This window comes from Meleagris gallopavo, chromosome 17 (genome assembly GCF_000146605.3).
Source record: "Meleagris gallopavo isolate NT-WF06-2002-E0010 breed Aviagen turkey brand Nicholas breeding stock chromosome 17, Turkey_5.1, whole genome shotgun sequence".
NCBI classification, from domain to species: domain Eukaryota; kingdom Metazoa; phylum Chordata; class Aves; order Galliformes; family Phasianidae; genus Meleagris; species Meleagris gallopavo.
Window position 1 is genome coordinate 1,031,354 of NC_015027.2, and position 18,956 is coordinate 1,050,309.

General features: G+C 37.0%; 1 protein-coding gene and 1 long non-coding RNA gene across 7 annotated transcripts in view; both read right to left on the bottom strand.

The window, feature by feature from the left end:
- Nucleotides 1-6,038, bottom strand: part of LOC104913523 — a 19,890-nt gene extending 13,852 nt beyond the window's left edge. For 3 of the 4 annotated variants that reach the window (XR_002120320.1, XR_002120319.1, XR_004161551.1), the window contains exon 1: nucleotides 2,385-6,038. This is a non-coding gene — a long non-coding RNA (uncharacterized LOC104913523). The remainder of the gene's footprint in view (nucleotides 1-2,384) is intronic. The other variant, XR_004161552.1, reaches the window with a different exon arrangement.
- Nucleotides 6,039-6,194: 156 nt separating this feature from the next.
- TXNRD2 (thioredoxin reductase 2) overlaps nucleotides 6,195-18,956 on the bottom strand; it is a 31,735-nt gene continuing 18,973 nt past the window's right edge. Inside the window, exons 11-16 of one of the 3 annotated variants that reach the window (XM_003210867.4) lie at nucleotides 18,638-18,774; nucleotides 13,784-13,879; nucleotides 13,477-13,569; nucleotides 12,129-12,200; nucleotides 10,942-11,039; nucleotides 6,195-8,749 (exon numbers count right to left, since the gene is read on the bottom strand). In XM_003210867.4, the coding sequence (XP_003210915.2) occupies nucleotides 8,626-8,749; nucleotides 10,942-11,039; nucleotides 12,129-12,200; nucleotides 13,477-13,569; nucleotides 13,784-13,879; nucleotides 18,638-18,774 (620 nt within the window). In that variant the 3' untranslated portion in view covers nucleotides 6,195-8,625. The other 2 variants (XR_004161553.1, XM_031555927.1) reach the window with 2 other exon arrangements.

Consider the following 18,956-nt stretch of genomic DNA (forward strand, 5'->3'; position numbering starts at 1 on the left):
ATAGCTCACTTTTAAAAATTAAATATTCAGAAAAAAAAATTGATTATTTTGGGATAGTACTCATAAGCAAATGTGTACCTAACTGAACTATGTGTGTTGCCCACTTGACAGATGCAGGTTGGGCACAATTCAGTCTGCATCAGTAGCAATAGCTGCAGATCCTCCTGAAGTGAATAATTATTACAAGTCTCATGAAATGCTTCTGGTGGGGCCACACTGGAGATGTGCAAGGAGTACTATCAAGTAATTCATGCAGCAGAAGTAGTGCTTTTATGCAAATAAAAGGCAGGTATGTTCCTCTCCATATGACATATTGCGTGTAGATTAATTGAGACTCTCAAATGACATTAAAGAACTACCTTGTTCTGTGATTTCATGGTCCACAGGTGCAGGAGAACAAATCCAGCACAGCCTATAGACTTAGATAAACAACCTTGTACAGCATTGCCAGCTGTTCTTTTCCTCCCTTTCCTGACTGCTTTGGTTCTTCATATTTTCCACATCTAAACTATTCTTTTTCCTTTGTCCACAGCACACTATGTTGCTTGTGCTTGTAATGATTAATTTCATAGCTCACACCTTATTTGACCCTAATAACTTTGGCTGCAAAGAAGTAAAATGGACAACTGGCTGTTGATCCAGACAACTTATCACCCCATGAACACAATAAAGGCAGAGCTGTTTATCAACAGGGAGATGCCCATTACTATTTTTACAGGCAGAATGCTGGAGCTCCCTTATCAGGCAAAGAGAGTAAGCATGTACTCCAGGCACGCAGAGGGGAGGCAGACTGCTTTCAGCCTGCAAGGCCACACAGTATGGGAAGTGGTCGCTTGAAAGAGGAGTGGGAAGAATGACAGATGTTTTGTGCCTGTGCGTTTTTTTAGAGGACACTGGGTCCCTGCCATGGGAACAGGGTGGACAGTAAAGGCAGTGGACTAGATGTGAAGAGTGACAAAGCAAGTCAGCCATGGACAGCCTGTGGGAGGCCAGAGGAAATGCACCATTAGTCAAAGTTGGAGGAAAAATAAAATGCGATGACAACTGGGCCATTCATGTACTTCCCCTTCAAGGACTGACCAGACCCTTCATGACTCAAAAGACTCAAGTATCAGCTTCTTTTTCTCTTCATCCAGGCTAATGTGCACCAGCACAGTCTGAGAAACTCCCTTGTCACTTTTATTAATTCTTATCTTGTTGTTCTTGGCTACACTTCACTGAAGTACAGTGAGGGAGAGTGCTTCAATCAGTAATGCGGATCCAAGTGAGCACCCTCTTCGCTGTTCTTACAGATCAACTCGATAGCTTAAAGCAAACGTGCATCCAACTTATGAACTTGAGAAATATTAGGACTTCCAAAACTAGAAAGCAAGGCAATGAGGTGGCCTCACAAGGATGTTTAAGCCCCAGACACAAACTTATGACGGTCCAAGGTAGCTTTTGTGCTTTGACAATTTGCTACTTTATGTAATAAGAACAAGACCTTAGAGTTCTGAGTAACCACAGTGACAGTGAAGAGAGCCTTGCATTTCACAAGCAAATTTCATCTGATATGCCATTCCATCACTGTCACACCAATCCTGAGGCACGCTTGTCACCACCCATGGATCTGATGTATTTTGTCATTAAGGAAAGGCAGTGCCCTTCAAAAAAAACCCACATAAACACTCACAAATAGCTGATCTCTTATTCTTCAATAGAGATTATGCCACAGCTAAGGACAAACCTTATTTAGAACTGCCTTCTCTGATGCTGTGGCATTTCCAGATTTGGAAAGTAGAAGAGAGTTAAATGAAAAGGCACGCAGAAAATCCTGAAATGCTCCTTCAAGAATAATAAATACCCTGGACTCTTACCCCACCTAAAGGGAATTCACTCATTAACACTTAAACAGGGCAGAATGTAACTAAGTAAAATAGAATAAAGTTACTACAGAAAAGCATGAAAAAAAATGGAGAGGAACACAATTAAAACTCTAATTAAGGACAAGGTCAAAATCTTGACCAAAAACTTGATGGTATCCCAGACAGATGCAGAACAAACAAAACCAGGAATCAATGCAAGCAAACTGTCAAGAAAATTCTCCTTATTTTTCCTGCATTTGAAATATTCCTACTGAATAAATTCAGTGAGAACCAAGAGGCAAAAATCAAAACATCTCCCGTGATTTAATTAGATCCCAGTGTGATGTAAATTAAATAAATCCTTTGATAATCTGAGAACCAATTCTTAAGACTCCAAACAGCCTGTGTTCTTTAAATTGCCTACGGTTAATCATCTCTGCTTTCTACGTTACTGCAATCTGGAATCATTCACCTAAGCTAGCCAAATTTAACAGTGCTATCAGAGTATGAGGGCCCTGCTGCTCACACTGCTGTGCTTACCAACATCGCCCTGATTATTTAGGAGTCTTTTCAGTAGAACATTCATCAATTCCATTTCTCTAAGGAAAATGCCTGAGTTTTCTGATGTTCTCAGCTGTGTTTGTACAACTCGTCTTCATGTGAAAATTAATGCACTTCCTCTTCACCCTCTGAGTCAAAGAAATAAAGATTATTGGGATTTAATAAAAATGTCAAAGCTCAATCTTTTGTCCCCATTTAACAAAAGCATTTAAATAACACAATTAATGATGCACAGAAATCTTTAGAAACTTCAAGGAATGCTTTAATTTGAGATAGCTCAAACCCTGCATAAAGCTAAGAAGTGCTAGACAATCTGCTGCTCTGACACTATGCGAATAAAATCTTGTTTGGTTGCATTCAGTTCTGGTTCTGTTTCAATAGATGTACACAGTTTAATAATAAATTTGAGCCTTGTCTCACAGGGACATTGCAAAAAAAAGAATAATATTTATGTATTTTCATGCTTCTTTTTTCCCCCCTCCAAGTTTAAAGCCTAAAAGCTGTATTTTTTAATTCTTCCCCTTGTTATCCTAGAAAATGTTAGCTAGGTATTTTCTTACTTTTCTAGACTTATGCGATATTTTAAGAGACATAGGTTGAGCAGGTGTCCATTGCCCTTTTTAGATTTGTTACCATCTATCCGGTTCAAACTCCTAACACAGCCTTGGGAAAAAGAAATCCCCTTGCGAAAGATTTATGAAGAATCTTGCTGTTCTTCTATTTTCTGCCAAAACAAGGAAGAACAGGCCTGATTCCCACCTTGCTTTATGGTAAGAGTAAGAAGGATAGGAAAATATCCCATAGCAGTCCTTCTGGTCTTCATGTTCTCTGAAAGAAAATAGGGGAAGAGGCACAAAACCACTAAGTATCTTTTGCAGAGCATTGAGGGTTTCCCTGAATTAAAGCATTAACACATCAGATATACTCGATCACAAAATGCTGAGATTTTTGCCCGGAAAAAATTTCCCCCACCCCCTCCTTGGAGATGCTGGTTCTGACAGGCTGCAGCTCCCAATACCTCTACACCTAGCTAACAATGCAAAGCACCTTGTTCAAACAAGACTGGTCTCCATTTCACACAATCCCCCCAGGGAACATTCACTTTTCTCTTCATACTATACCAATCTGACTGATGCAATTGGATTCTGGAAATGTGCCTTACTAGTTTCTATTCCAGATTCTTAGGGATGATGCTAATTTTCCATTGTAGAACTGGAAAATTTTAGGTGTGCTAGGTCTGGTCTGTAAGAAATGACACCAAACAAAGCAGCATATACAATTAACTCACAAACCACGTTTGGAAGTGGCCATTACTTACAGCGCTCCTCGCAAAGAAAACCTACAGGTAAAATAAGACAACCTTCCTTACTCCAGTAGTGCTCGAAAGGAGACATTTTACGTCCACATGATGAATGTGGATGCATTGATTAATTGGTGCACCAATTCACCATCCTAACTGTTTTCTTCCCAGTGGTATAACTTTAAGCCTAAGAAAGCCTAGGAGTCCCATTTTATTCTTTAAAGATTTGATCATTTTCTTTTGTTTCCCCAAAGCAAACAGAATCCTAATCACATCCCAAACAGGACGTCAGCAGCTGGCATGGTGTTTTTTTAAGGTACATATGAGATTAAAGACTGAAATCAGATGCAGTGTTGCCAAAGTCTTTGCAATATGCATGTTGTCATGGCAAGATGATTGACAAGAATTGCAATAAGGTGCTGAAGGGAATATTTCACCTGGCCCATCAAAATTCAATGTAAAGGATTAGAACTAAGAAGAGCTGACAATATTGACTTTGAGTGCCACAACAGAAACATAATTAGCTTTTTGACGTGCAGTGGACAGAATTTTTTATTTTATAGACTGAGTAATTAAAATAAATCTGTTTCATGCTGCCCCAGAAAACAAAAACAAACACTCTACCCCACCCCGTCTCCCTAGCACAAAAAAGGTCAGCTCTTATGCTTCCTTCTTTCCTAGTAAAATTCATGTTTGGCACTAGAATAAATGCATGCAACTCCAGCCTTTCTCCTGGAAGAACATCAGGAAAACTTTGTGCATAAAACTAAAAAACCTCTCTTAAAAGGGAGCATATAGATCTGAAAGAATGAAAAAGTCAATGAATTTTATATAAGTTTACTTATTGCAAAACAAACTGTCTGCACTATGCTTATTAAAGGCATATTTCATTGCCTAATCATATATGTCTATTGTATCTTTCATGTTTTGAACCGTAATAGCAGTCTGTTCCCCAACTGTAATAATGAAAGACATTTTGGCATATGCTTATATTGATTCTACTTTAACAAAGCACTTGAGACATATGCATGCAACCCACTGAAATTAATGGCTAGCACTGAGTACATAGATTTCGTTGGGATTCAGACAAGCAGCAGTGTAGCTGGGCACAAAGTTGCTGATCTCACAGGATAAGCTTGAGCCTCTGAAGGAGAAGTCTTCAAACTTGAAACTGTACAATGTTTAAATGTTTTGGTTAGAAATACACCTTTTTGCTAGCATGGTTATTCTATGGAATAACCATATTCTATTTCTATGGATAAAAACATAGATCCATTGTCTGAAGGAATAATAACAACTGCAGAAATATCTTCCAGGAGGTGTTCACAGAAAACAGTACATGTTTATATGAGAAAATGCAAAACTTAATTGTAGACAATAACTTACTATTAAGAACAAGCTATCATTAGCTATAAGTGACACAGCATATTCAATTCCCACTTTTGTAAACTTACAAAGATTGTCTGTACACTTGTCTGTTATTCTTGTTGGCATTAAGATTAAAAGGTGTATGAAGATAAAGAGGGGAAAAAAATAAAGAGCAATGCTTACCTCATTCCCTTTTTAGCCAATATTCCTACCTGTCCTAATTAGATCCTGCAGTGAAAAAAAATCCAGGGAACGGAGTAAAAATAGCTTTAAATGCAATTAATTCAATTTTTCTTGTTCAATATCAAGGAATTTTATATCATCCCAGGAAAGATATGTAATGTTAGAACAGCCTGTTCCAGCAGCTCAGCATCGCTCAATTTAATGGGAATTTCTCATCAAAAGAAGTGAACGTAAAGAAATAAAATTGAGATTAAGTCAATCAATGTAGTTCCTTTCTTTCCTGATAGAAATTTCTCAGAATTTTTAAACACGTGTTGCTAGCATTTCTTAATTAATTTTAAAATATTTTTATCCATCAACCATGCTCACAGCTACTAAATGGCTTTGCTGCAATGTATTTTTCCTCTATATTTTGTAGTCTAAAACCCAAATAGCTAAAATAAAGAATAGGCTACCCCTGCATAATACTCTGCACTGTATTTCAATAAGTTTCCGAGTTCCATCTGGCTGAGTCCTCAGCAACTCGTCAGCACACACTGCAAACACACCTGTTGGATATCATTAGCAGCAATTAACATCAGAGCGTATTTGAAATCATACTTACTTCATCTAGAGTTGTTTTGAATTCAAATTTAAAATAGTTTAGAAGGTCGCCCAGCCTGGAATAATGGCTATTCAATTTATGCATCAGAGGGAGGCAGGTACCAGCATTTCCTTATCAGTCGCTCTGAGTCCAGTTTCCTTCACATATGCTTCTAACACAAGCAGCATTAAGAGTAAACTATATATATACACACACACACACACACACACACACACACACACACACACACATATATATATGTATATATATGTGTGTGTGTGTGTGTATATATGTGTATATATATAAAGCAAATATATATATATGAAGCTATGTGCAAAATTAACAACAACAAAAAAACATTAAAAAAAATACATTCTTTATTAATTTGTTAATTCACAACACAACAAATATCAGATAATACATGAGGGACCCAGCAAGGCTCAGACTTGTCTGCGCCACGGTGTGGTTTGACAAACAAGCCATCATCAGCTGGCATCCTGAAAAAACGCCCTAGAATTATTTTTAACTTTCACACATAATCAGTGGTTTGTGGCATACATCAGCCCAGCTCAACTGACATCGGTCAGGCTTTTAAAAACAGTTCTTAAGGACCATCCCAGAAAGTTACATAAAGAATCTTTCAGGAAAAAAAGCACAAATCACATTACTTTCTTATTCTATCTGTCGATTCTGACATTAGGTTTATGTAGGTGTGAATAAACATTTAGTTTTACTTCAGGTGGCAATGCTTTCCATTAAATGTGGAGTAGAACTAGGCTGCAGCACATAATACAGGATCCGTTTTCCACATAACAACTATAAAACCAAGAGACTTCCATTATTTGAAGGATGCTTACAGGCCTCAGTTTCAAACAGTGAATATATTCAGAACATTTCCTTGAGATCTCTTCACTGGCTGTCCCAAATAATTTTCAACCTTACAATGAATGAAATTAACTAAACTTTCCATTGATCACTTTGTAGAGACAGACTATTCAGTCTGCTGGATGCAATACTATGAAAGAGGAGAGAAGCCCTTTCATACGAGTGAACACTGATGTTTTCACTCATGGGAGCAAAATGAACTGTAATAAGTAATTACTGGAAAAAAGATCTCGTACACATCACATTACAGTTCAGTCAGAGGCAGGATGTTTCTCAGCAAAATCTCTGCAGACTGAAATGCTCTGCATCTCAGTATTTTGAAATATTAAATATTAAAATATCTTTAAAAAAGCTAATTTACTGCAAATACTTTCACAGCTGGGAAAAACTATTAGGTTTTGGCTGTATCATTTTCACTGGGCCTCTGTGAAAGGGAATAGAAATTTCTGAAGGTGCAGGTATATCACATGCAGATATACAATTTTGATGCCATCTCTTGTAAAGGCAGTTGCAATATTCAGGCAGTTTTCTGACTATGTTACCACTCAAAATATTTCTATACGAGGTTATTATGATTTTGCAGATGAAAAATTACATCAGCAGATCTGAAAGGGAATAACGCCTTCAGTGAAACTGCATCACCTCTTATTTCATGGATCAGAAACATCAGAAAACTTTGAAGAGAAAGGATTTGGTATTTCTTTTGCTGTTTTTTAAGCCAGAACAAATTCTGAAAACCAGAGTATTCAAGTGTAAACAACAGTGTGATCAATACTGAACATTTTACCAAGTCTGATCAATTTTTGCCTAATAGTTTCTCTGACAGGTACAATTCTCACGATAAGGAAACACTTCATTCTTGAAATAATCCCATCTTTGTCCATGTTGCAGGCTGCAGTAGCAAAAGTCAGAAAAAAAACCAAACAATAACAAAAGATATACAGGACCATCAGACTGCTCTTCTAAAACGTGTAACAAGAGAACATAGGACAGCTATGAAAATATCAAACTACACATGCAAAAACACTTACACAGATTAATTGCAAAAAGGATACATTTTGTTTTACCTGAAGTTGATTTCTCCCTTTTCTACAAATACAATTCTACTGTAAAGGCTGCAAGAAATTGTGACCATGCATATCAAAACGTTGGCAACTGTAAGTTGGCTTGAAATTCTATGTGCTTTGTATTGTGCCTTTGTCAGGCTACTTACACATATTTAACTTATTTCTCCTGCAAAAGAAGTTTAAACATCAGATTTCTAATGATTCTCCATTGCCACAAGTTAGCCAGCATCTCCCCCTTGTGGGCAGAAGGAAAACTAGTACAAGCTTGCAATAGTTAATCATTACTTTGGGCTATACACAAAAAAGTTTGCAGATAATTACATATTACACTAAAAAAATTAAAAAAAGGGGAAAAAACAAAGGGGTGACTGTGTAGCTATTAGGGATCTTCTGGGAATTTGCCTCTACAAGCACAAAGTCTTATGTTCAGTATTAGGACTGGTAATGAACCATCCAAGTACTTAAGAGAAAGCACCACACCAAAATCCTAAGGAAAGCCCTGCCTGATGCCTGGTATCTGTATGAACACAGTGCAGGACACTTCTGATGACAGTCAACAATGGCAACACAGAAACTCAAATGGCAATTATTTAAGAAGGCCTGAGACGTTGGTGACTTTTTATATATTTTTGTACACAAAGCTCCCAGGAAGAAAAGGAGCTATCTGCACTTTCACAGAGAGGGATTGTTACAGTGTGAATTGCAAAAGTACAGGGGGAATGAGAAAGGTTCCTGGAACTCAAACTATTAAAGCTATTTCAACTCCAAGTGCCCCTTTTCTTTTCAGATATATTTTGTGCTTTTTTTCCTCCTTTCCAGGGATGGTATTTAACCTCAGCAACCTGTTACTGTTGCATCCAGGCCGGAACGTTTTGTAATATGCAACTTGGTAATTTCCTCAGCACAGGTAGGGTGAATGCCAATTGTCTTCATTAGCTGAGGGTACGTAGCACCACATCTACCAAAAGAAAAAAGGAAAGACCCAGGAAGTCAGACATTATTCACTCGAAGCAGATAGAGTTTCCTAAAACATCAAACTAATCCCGCACTTATCTATTTTATCAGGTGGAGGAAGCTGCATTTATTCTGTTATTTCTCAGGCACTTCCACAGCAAAATTCAAACACCCAGCTAATTACACTGTTAGGCACAGAAGAATTGTCATAAGAGCTGAGACAGAGAGAATTAAGCAATTTATCCCAAATCACAACTGAGCCTACGGAAAACAACAACAACAACAAACAGGAAAAAACTGCATCCTTCAGCTTTTTTTTTTGCACATACATGTGTTTCAGCAACTCCAGATGGAAACACATGCACACCCACAGAGGAAGATAATCATAATTAAGACTGCAGGCAAGAATCTGCTGAAGGAAGCAATACCAGCATATTCTTCCACAATCTTTAGAAAGGCTACTGCTTGCACCGAAATCACCAATGCTATGAACAGGGGAAAAAATTCCATCATTTGTGAGAAAGAAAAAAAAAGTTGAGCTAAAAATCCCATTAGCTTAATCTCTTGTCCAATAGCATTCTGAGATTTGATCACTCTCCTTTGAGCTGCTATTCCTGGCAGGTCACACTGTAAAAACAGCTGAAATGGGCTTAAACATAAGAATTGTTTCAAATTCTCTATGGAATAGCGCTGTATCTCTGCTCAAAATGTAACAAAAAGAGCTACAGAAGGCTCCTGCTGTCCCACCTACATAAACCAGGGAAGCACCCAAAGCAAAAACCACTGCTGAGCACAGGTATTAAGTGGAGACAATTGGAGACAATGAGAAAATCAGACTGTGGAGGGACTGAAGAAAGAACTAATATTTGACAATGGAGAACAGCAGGTTTTAGAGTGGGAACTGCACACCAAAAACTCTGGATTTATGAAATACAATGGAAAACAACACAAGGATCTGACCTGCTGAAAACCTCTTACTGTGGCTAAAGTTTTAATTTCCCTCAGGCAAGGCAGCAAAGCACTCCAGTTTCATATGCTGCTTTTTCACTGGTTATTTTGGATAGAACTTCAAAACAACGACATCCTAAAAAATGTAGTTCTAGGATCTATACCACTGGCAATTAATGGCCTACAAACACATGTTGAAAATGTGTACTGAGGGTATACTGCAATCAGTGATTTCCAAGATACTCCTCATGTGATACTGAGGTCCTGCCTTCTTAATCATTCTGCATTTAATTTATGCTAGTAAAGCTAAAACTGCAAAAGAATAGTGATGTTATCTAAAACAATAGGTTAATACCCTAATTGGGAGGACATTTCTTGCAACACAAATTACTTTGAAGTCTTTGAAGTACTGTAATTTAGCAATGGAATAATTTAGAAATGAATATTTCTGACAATGTGAGCGAGCAAGCAGTAAAAAAAAGCAGATGAAAAACAAGCAAGTCTATCACACAAGTGAGACAGCAAAAACACTCCATTTAATCTGAGAGGACCTAGAATCATTTCTTACACTTTTGAAGGGACAACAAAGAAAATACAAGTCAGAGAAAATGCATTACTATTCAAATCTGAATAAACACAGAAACAAAAGGTTTACCTACTTGAGTAAATTCATTATTGCAATAATCAGACAACTCCTTCTCCCAACATCCTACAGATACCTTCCTTACCTAATCCTAGTCTTTAGTTTATAACTAGGAGCTTAAAATTCATGCAAGTCCTTGCTGATCTTTTAAAGAGCAATGGCTGTGCCCATTTAAACATGAGATTAGAAAAGGAAATGATTAGCAGGTTTTCTACGGAAAGCACAAGCACCCTTCTAAAAGGACTTGCAAAACAATGTAGTGATTTCCTATCTTGCCCACAGAGTGCAAAGGCAGCTTCACTCTGAGAAAACTAAGATTGGTAACGAAATTATTTCTTTTGTTTTAACGATATCGAGCCAACAGTATATTTTCCTCAGTTGTTTCTTAACTATATCCAGTATTACAATGACTAAATCCAGTATATCTTAATGAAAAACTGCAGTATTTTTAGTAAAAATATGTGCAATGCTACATAAAAGTAACAAAAAGCAACAAAAAGCATGGATTCTTTATAGTGTTGCCAAAAATAGGCAGCTATCTTTTATAATCTTACAATAACTTTAAAAGCAGGCTTTAGAAGCTAGAGACATTCTTTTGTACTTACTTGATTCCAAGAGCAAATCCTTGAATAACTTCCCCAGCATTTGGTCCAATGAAATGAAGGCCGAGGATTCGCTGCTCTCTCTCTCGTAAGCACACCATCTGAAAACAATACATTACATAGCAATCTTTTCTTAGAACATCTAAAGATAAGGCATGAAGCTGAATTAAATGAAAATGCAGTGCCCCAAGATCCTAGTTCAGCTGTCAAATCCCACCGTGCCAAGAACTTGCACACTTGCTTAAATCTTACTGACTTCAATAGACCTCACGCTTGTCCTTGAGCACTTTCCTGAATTAAAGCTTTATTACTGTATTTTGTTCCACTTCGAACCACGTTCGAACCACTGACCACAATTTGTTGTATACTGAATACCTTCTTGTTTGTTGTTTGCATAACATCTTTAAACGACTTTCATTAGTCTGATTGCTAGACTAGACACATTTTGACACTGAAGTGACACCTTAGCAACTCTCCAAGTTTTTGCAGGTACTCTTGGCACCTCATCAGCAGTATTTCCAAAGACTACTGCCAATTACAGTGTATTTTGTGACTTTGTAACTCCTTACACTTGCAGAAGCCTGTTTGGTGAGATCCATTTACCACATGAGCCATATAACCTAAGTAGGAGTCTTGAAAGCAATCAACAATAAAATAAGTGTATGCGAGGGCCTGGGTGAATGCACGCTTCAGTTCTATTAGAGAACGTATAGAAAACTTCTTTGCTTTGTTTTCATGACTAAAACAGAACAGTTTTGTAAGCCTTTTCTTATTTTTTTTTTTGGCAGCAGTGTACTTTTCCAAGAGAAGGATACTGAAAGAACAACTAATAATACATAGTATAGTACAGTATAATAACTAGTTAAGAACTTTGCTGAGGGAAGCAGAGATAGACCTCTATGGAATCTTGAATATTTTCTTGAACCTTAACAGAAGCAGGTAGATGGTACCAACCAGCAGAATGCCACCTCCGAGAAATGCTATTATCTGCAAAACACTTTCAAGATGCAATGGGGTATATAATGAATATTAAATGTCTTAAAGATACTCTAGAGAAACAGACTGTCACCAAGAAAAGATCTCAGCCATCTCAGGGTTTCCTTTTCCCCACTAAATACACCCTCTTAGAGTTGGTTGTATCATGTATCTTGTGTTAAGTTAAAAGCAAGTTAAAAGCTCACAACACTCACTTTCATGTAACACTGAGCTGCATCTCTTTCAGCCACTGTGAACTCTAGAGGTTTATAATAAGCATGGAACACCTGGTGTGAAAAAAAAATAACATTTGTGTTAGAATGCCCTACTGTATTAAAAAATCCTCTTGTATATAATAATCCTTAATATTACTACATGTATATAAAGATATGAAAAAAACCATTCACTCATGTTCATTACTATGAACAAAAATAGGGAGAGCACAGTTTAACTCAAAACTTCCATCTAATGGTTCTTGAAGGAGAAAAAAATCCTGAAAAACCCCACAGAACGTGTTACTCAAATTGGTGCCACAAATTCAAAACGACATTTGTTTTGCTTCTTCACATTAGTTTAACTAATAACTTGTTTGTACTGAGTAATGAAATCCAAGAAGCTTTCCATGTTTGTTTCTATGTATACCACAAGACAACTTAAACTAATTTTTGCAGTTTGAATAGAAATATTTTATTTTCTTTCATTATTTTGCCTGGGAATCCAAGCAAATCTATCAGCTGAACTTCCTCTCAATATGTATACAACATCAACATCCTATGCCTCACATGCCTGCCTTAAACAGGCAATTTTATTTTACACTGATTTCTTTACTTCTAAAAGGCACCAATATCCAGAAATTCAGATAACAATTCTAGAACAGTGTTGCAGTATAAGCTATATTTCAGAATCATAAAGAACTCAGAACTGATAACTGACTGAACACAGAGTATTGCACTTTTTATTTCCATAGTTTGAGTCTTATACTGACAGTCTTTTTGATGAGTGAATAAAGGTAACCTTTTCAAGGGTGACTTGTTTGAATTTTCTCTGATTATATAGTGACTGTGAATTTCTTCATCTTAAGTACCTTAATGTCATCTCTCCTATCAGAAGGATGTGAATATATGCTATAACAGATTTCTTCTTCAACAAGCAGTGCCCAGCCATATCAGATCAAGTTATTTCAGCCACAAAGAAAATACTGAATAGCTTGAGTGAATATTTGCATGGACATCCCAAAAATCTAGATTAAAGAACCTGACAGTAATTCTGACAATTAAAGGGAATACAACTGTATGTAATATATATTGTTGTGCAATATAATTTATTAAAATGGCAGCTAGTTTGAAGCTGTCAGACTATTTAATAATTTTAAGCCCACGAGGTAATAGTTTCCATTGTGACATGCTGCAATACTTTTGAAGTCTGAACTCTTTTGAAGAACTCTTTCCTAGCTGCAAATACAGTATTTTGTGGAACAAAAACGTCAGTCCAACACCACAGTCAAACTTTTATCTTTTTGAAGTGCAACTCTGATACCAACTATAAATAAAAATGTTTTCATACCTCAACATTATCTGATCCATAACACTGCACAGCCTTTTCTTCCGACAGTCCAACACAACCATATTCCAAGGGAGTGAAAACTGTAGTAGGTACCTGCTTGCGAGGAAACAAAGTGTTACTGTCAACCACATGAAGCAGCTGCAGGGTAGATGTGACTTCAGGGGAGGATGGCTCCATCACACATATCTGCTTTGAAGACTGTCAAAACTAGACTCCAAATGGAAAAACACCATTTATTTAAATATTCCTTTCTTTTTTAATTGAGAAATATTTGGCTTTATTACTGAAAGAAGAAACGACAACTCACATTGTCATAGTCCATCAGTTCTGAAGAGTGGCCAAAAAGACGCCGAGCCAGCAGTTTCCCTGCAGCTATTGCTGTGGGTGTCAGCTCAGGACGGCCCTGGAAAAAGAGCACAAAGCTTTGTTTTAACTAAGAGAGAAGTGGCATCCAACAACTTCTCCTGGGACAATGGGCAAAGAAACACCAAATCTTTGGAACTCCAGTCCAGCAGCTAGCGCTCCAAATGGATAAGGCAGTAGTAATTTCTGTCCAAACACACTTTTAAGTCGCTGAGCTTAGTATCTGTCTTGATGGGGAACAAATGCAGTCAATGTATAAAAAAAAAAAAACACCTTACATCTTACGTCATTCCCTGAAAAGCAGAGGATACTCACTCATGAACCATCCATTACACCCTTTCTTTCCATACTAAGTTATCAGTAAGTTTTCTGAACGGCATTTTTAGAGCAGAAAAAAATAGGATAAAGAAATACTATTTTCAAACCCATCAAACTTTTTTGTCAGTTGTCTGACACATTTTTACAGAACACAGAATCAATAGGTGCAAACTTTGCTATTGATAAGGTTAATAATGTCTAAAAAACTTCATAAATCTAGTAAAAAAAGCTTACTTAAGAGCATCCAAAACTGTATCATCAGGATGCCTGTCTGAGATTAGGAAAGAAGTCAGAAGTCTAGAGGGAAAGACGTGGAAACAAGAAAGCCATAATTGTCCCCACTTTTGTGGGATAGTGTGGAATGCTTTAGAAAAACTGAGATTTTGCTTCACACAGGTTCTATCTAGACCCAACTCTTGTCATATTCCTGCAAAGCCCCATTTGGGGGTGGTAGTCATTCTGCAACTTCTTGAAAACAGTCTTCAGCAGAAAATAAGGATTTCCCACCACACACACTGGAGTTTTTCAAATGCCTCTTCATTATCCTAACATTTTTTAACATGTGCTGAAATTCATCCTCTTTCATAGCTTCTTTTCTGTATGTTGCTACACAGGTTCTGTACATACCGTTAGCTACCACTTACCTCATTACATGCACCATATCAGTTATCTGCATATTACTATGAATTTATGTTTTTCTCTATACTAATATCCTCTTCGTTAAACTTCCATTGCAAAAAATAAACTGAAACAACACTTTGTCTAACCTGTTAACAGATACTACTGTTTCATTTACAAAGACAAACCAATTTTTCCCCATAGCCCATGACAAATCACAAAACTGAAAGTATATCCCTTTTTCCCCCCTAAGATCCATCAAGTCGTGTTTTTTCAAAACCAGCATTTTGACTTTCAAGGCTGTAAATGTCATTTACCAGATGAAATTTGCCATTTGTTTTTTCTTACACACATTTGCCTGAAACATGGCTGCCAATCATTTCTGTAGCAGGAAATACAGATGTTGTTTTGGCATTCCAGAAAAGAATAGAAGATTGGAACTAAAGATAAAATTGTGAAAGCGCTGCTATGCATTCCATAAAACCCAACTAATTACTAAAACATCCATGCAGATAAAGCCCTATTTCTCATAAACAATAGCTTAAAGACCTTCCCTGGTAAATATTTGAAATGAACATTCACTTTGCAGTCATGTGTAGAACTACCCTGATGATTATTATGGATACAGACTGTTCATAAGAATCCTCCAGTGCATTATACATTTAAACGGGATGGCTCCTAAGAGAGTTTAGTAAGCTTTGAAGTACTGTGCATTTGTTCTAACACGGCTCTTTCTTTCAGTCTAATTTCTATTCAAAGCAACATACTGTAGATCTTCTCTACACATCTTTGTTATAACAGCCTTTGAAATACACCAGATGTATACCAGAGTGTATATATGATAAATCTCCTACTAAGAGAATTTCTTTTACTGTGTGTCATGCTTTTCAACAAGAATACCACTGGAGGATGGATATTAACAGACAGGGCTTATATCAGCATTGAAAAAAAAAAAAAAAATTAAAATTCCAGCATGGAAATTTTCATCCTGATTTTATTTTACTGACGACAAAAATACCTAAAGGAAGTTTTACTCGTCAGCTAAAACCTCATTTTGCTGGAGCCTTTTTTTTAATGATAGACAAACTGACTGACCTCCGGAGTTTTCTTTTCCTCCCTTTCTCCAAATGAACAGCTTGCATTAGGATTCTGTTTTTCATACAAGGGTGCAACAGGACACCCATGCACACTTAGTTTCCCATTTATGCCAGATGGGTCTGATTCCCAAATGAAAACACTCAGTCTGACCATATCAGGAAGCTCCCGTTTTCCATCTCACTCCCCTTCCAATCAGTGAGCTGAATTTAAAAAACAGATCTTAGTACGTGGTAGCAAGTTAGTGTCTATTCAGTGTGGCCTGGTAAAGGGTGAGGGTGGAGGGGCCGACAGCTACTCACAAAAGTATAAGCAGTAACACATCATGGTAGCAAAGACAATCTGACAGGTAGAGAGAAAAACAAAAAAATCCTGACAGGGACACCAGAGACAAAATCCTATTTTTATAAACATTAGGGGTCATTGATATTCATTCACTTGGTAGAAGCCTCGCCTTCCTGCCCCTTGAAAAGTCTCACCCAGATAGTATCACACACCGAGCTCTGCAGCGTTGTGTTTCTTAAAGAGAACCAAGTGTGCTCCGCCAAGCTGCGCACCAGCGCCAAACCTGGGAGCTTTGCTTCACTGATGATTCCCATGCCAATTACACTTATTATCTAAATTCATTTTGCTTAAAAAAGAAAGGAAAGAGGGAAAAAAACAAAAAGAGTATTTGTGTATTCAAACAAAAGAAGTGCATTGCTCATTGAGTGAAATGAGACGGCTCACATCGTAATGGCATCAGATAAGAACTCCTATCTCTAAACTCTACAAATGTATGAGTACTATGCTGCAATTTCTTTGATTTCCTATATTTAGTCCATACTTAGATACAAGCTTAAGACACTACAGCAAACTGATTTAATTGTCCAGTGCTTTCCCATCTGTACACTGGACACAGCACAAAACTGTGTTATTGTTGTTAATACATCCAGAAGTGCATATTACACAACTCACATTCAAAAATCTGCACTAATATGGACAAAAACAGGAAAAGGAAATCCAAGTTTTAACAACAAAATTAAAATGACAAATAAATGAAGACCTGATTTTATAGATCCACAGTAGGGAAGATGAGAGCATCCTGCCTCCAAATTTCTATTTCTTGCTTAACTAAATCCTCATAGGGCAGAAGACGAAAAGCACCCAAAAGGAAATGACTTGCCTGAAATAACATGTCAGGCTAGCTGCAAAATGAGCAACAGAATCTAAGGCCTTGCCAGAATTGCTTCTAACAGCTGCTTCTTGGACAAAATTAAAAGAATAGTTTAGAAAGCAGGAGGCCTAAACAAGACATGCATCAAGGACACGAAGAGATTGGTAGTCACTGTGAGTAGAAATAAGACTTCAGAAAATGTCCCAGAGCGTGAAGTAACCAGGATAGAGGGGAACCTCTGTTTGAAGAGAAAAAAAGAGCTGTCCATAATTCCAAGTCTCCAAGTGATTGAAGTTGTGGAGAGTAATGGGGGAAAAAAAAAAGAGAGAAATAGTTGAGCAGGATAGAGTTTTCACACAATTTAAAAGGAAATTATGAGTCATTTGCATGAAGATGGAGATAGATGGGAAGAAACACATGCCCGCATACAGAAAAAGAGGTCAGGAATGATCAACAGATTTATTTCAGTGTCTCTGACTGTAGACGGTCTCAAATTCTACTATATATGGTGTTTGGATATCACTATGGTATTTAAATCACTATGGTATTTAGATTTCAGACATTCACAAAGATGAAGAGTCTTCATCTATCAAAAACAACCTTGATAGAAAGGGATGTGCTAGTTTCCATTAAGTTCAGTGACAAGGAAGAAAATTCTGTATCTTGCAATGCCCAGTTTTTATATCCTACACTACTGCTTAAGTTCTTCAGGAATGGCAAGCAGCCGATAAAAACATCCTCCTGTAAATGTACAGTTCAGAATGAACCCATATGTTATGTTTTATGAAGATAACATATTTGAAGATGCCCAGATTAGAGGAGATATTCTGAGTTCTTCTGTGAAATAAAAACAGAGGGATTAAAAGCATTTGAGTGCACCTTGATTAGGAAGGACATTCTCATCACAGTTAACTGTAGATTAACAGCACCACTAGATTAAAGCCACAAAATTCTGGTTTTGTACCTATAGCAAGAAATTGTTTTGCTGAAGTTAATGTCTCCTTTTTCTAAAAAAAAAAAAAAGTAACAAAAATACTCATATTTACTTGGCCAAAACATTCACAAATCATGTGAATCATTTAAAAGAAGTCAAATGCCTTCAGTATTTGGAGAAATGCTGTTTATTTTTTCTTTCCTTGTTTCAGAAGTATATATTTTTGTCAGCAGCATTTTATGTCAGAATGCAGAAATGCTTGCATAGGATAAACCTCAACAGAACTGTTGTGGTCGTTACCCGAAAGCGTATTCAGCTCCAGAAGGTAAGAAATACTTTCACTCAGCATTCACAGGGAGCATGAAGTCGTACATCTGAAGTGATACAAACACTAGAAAGATAATTAAAGTGATAAAGACATTATTATTAGCCTCTGACCAAGGATACGTTCCCTGATAAACATCAGTAATAATCACTAATGCTGAGGCACTTCACGAGATCCATGTGAAGGAAATTACTCAACCAGGTGCCAAGCATGAACAGTACAGCTGCACAAAATGAAAAAGAGCAAAACACTAAGATATAAGCTAGAGCATGACGACATCTGGGGACAAGCTATTAGTCGGGAACAAAGCTGGCTTCCTGTTATTGTAACACAGCTTATGTAGACTCAGTACCTCTGTTATGTCTCCGATTGCATAAATGTGAGGAACAGAAGTAGCTTCACTGGCATCAACAATGATCTTTCCAGTTTCAGAATTAGTTTTCACTCCTACAATCTCCAAATTGAGAGTTTCACTGTCAGGGACCCGGCCTAAAGAAAAAAAATAAATATTTAAGTAAAAGCTATTGGAAAACTTTAGTAGCGTTAATCTAAAATGTCAGCATTTTTCACCGCAGAGTTTCAATATCTTCATTCTATTTGATAGTCAAAGTAGAAAGAAGACGAGACACATCTAATAGTGAAAAAGCTGTAAGAATATGGAGGACATCATC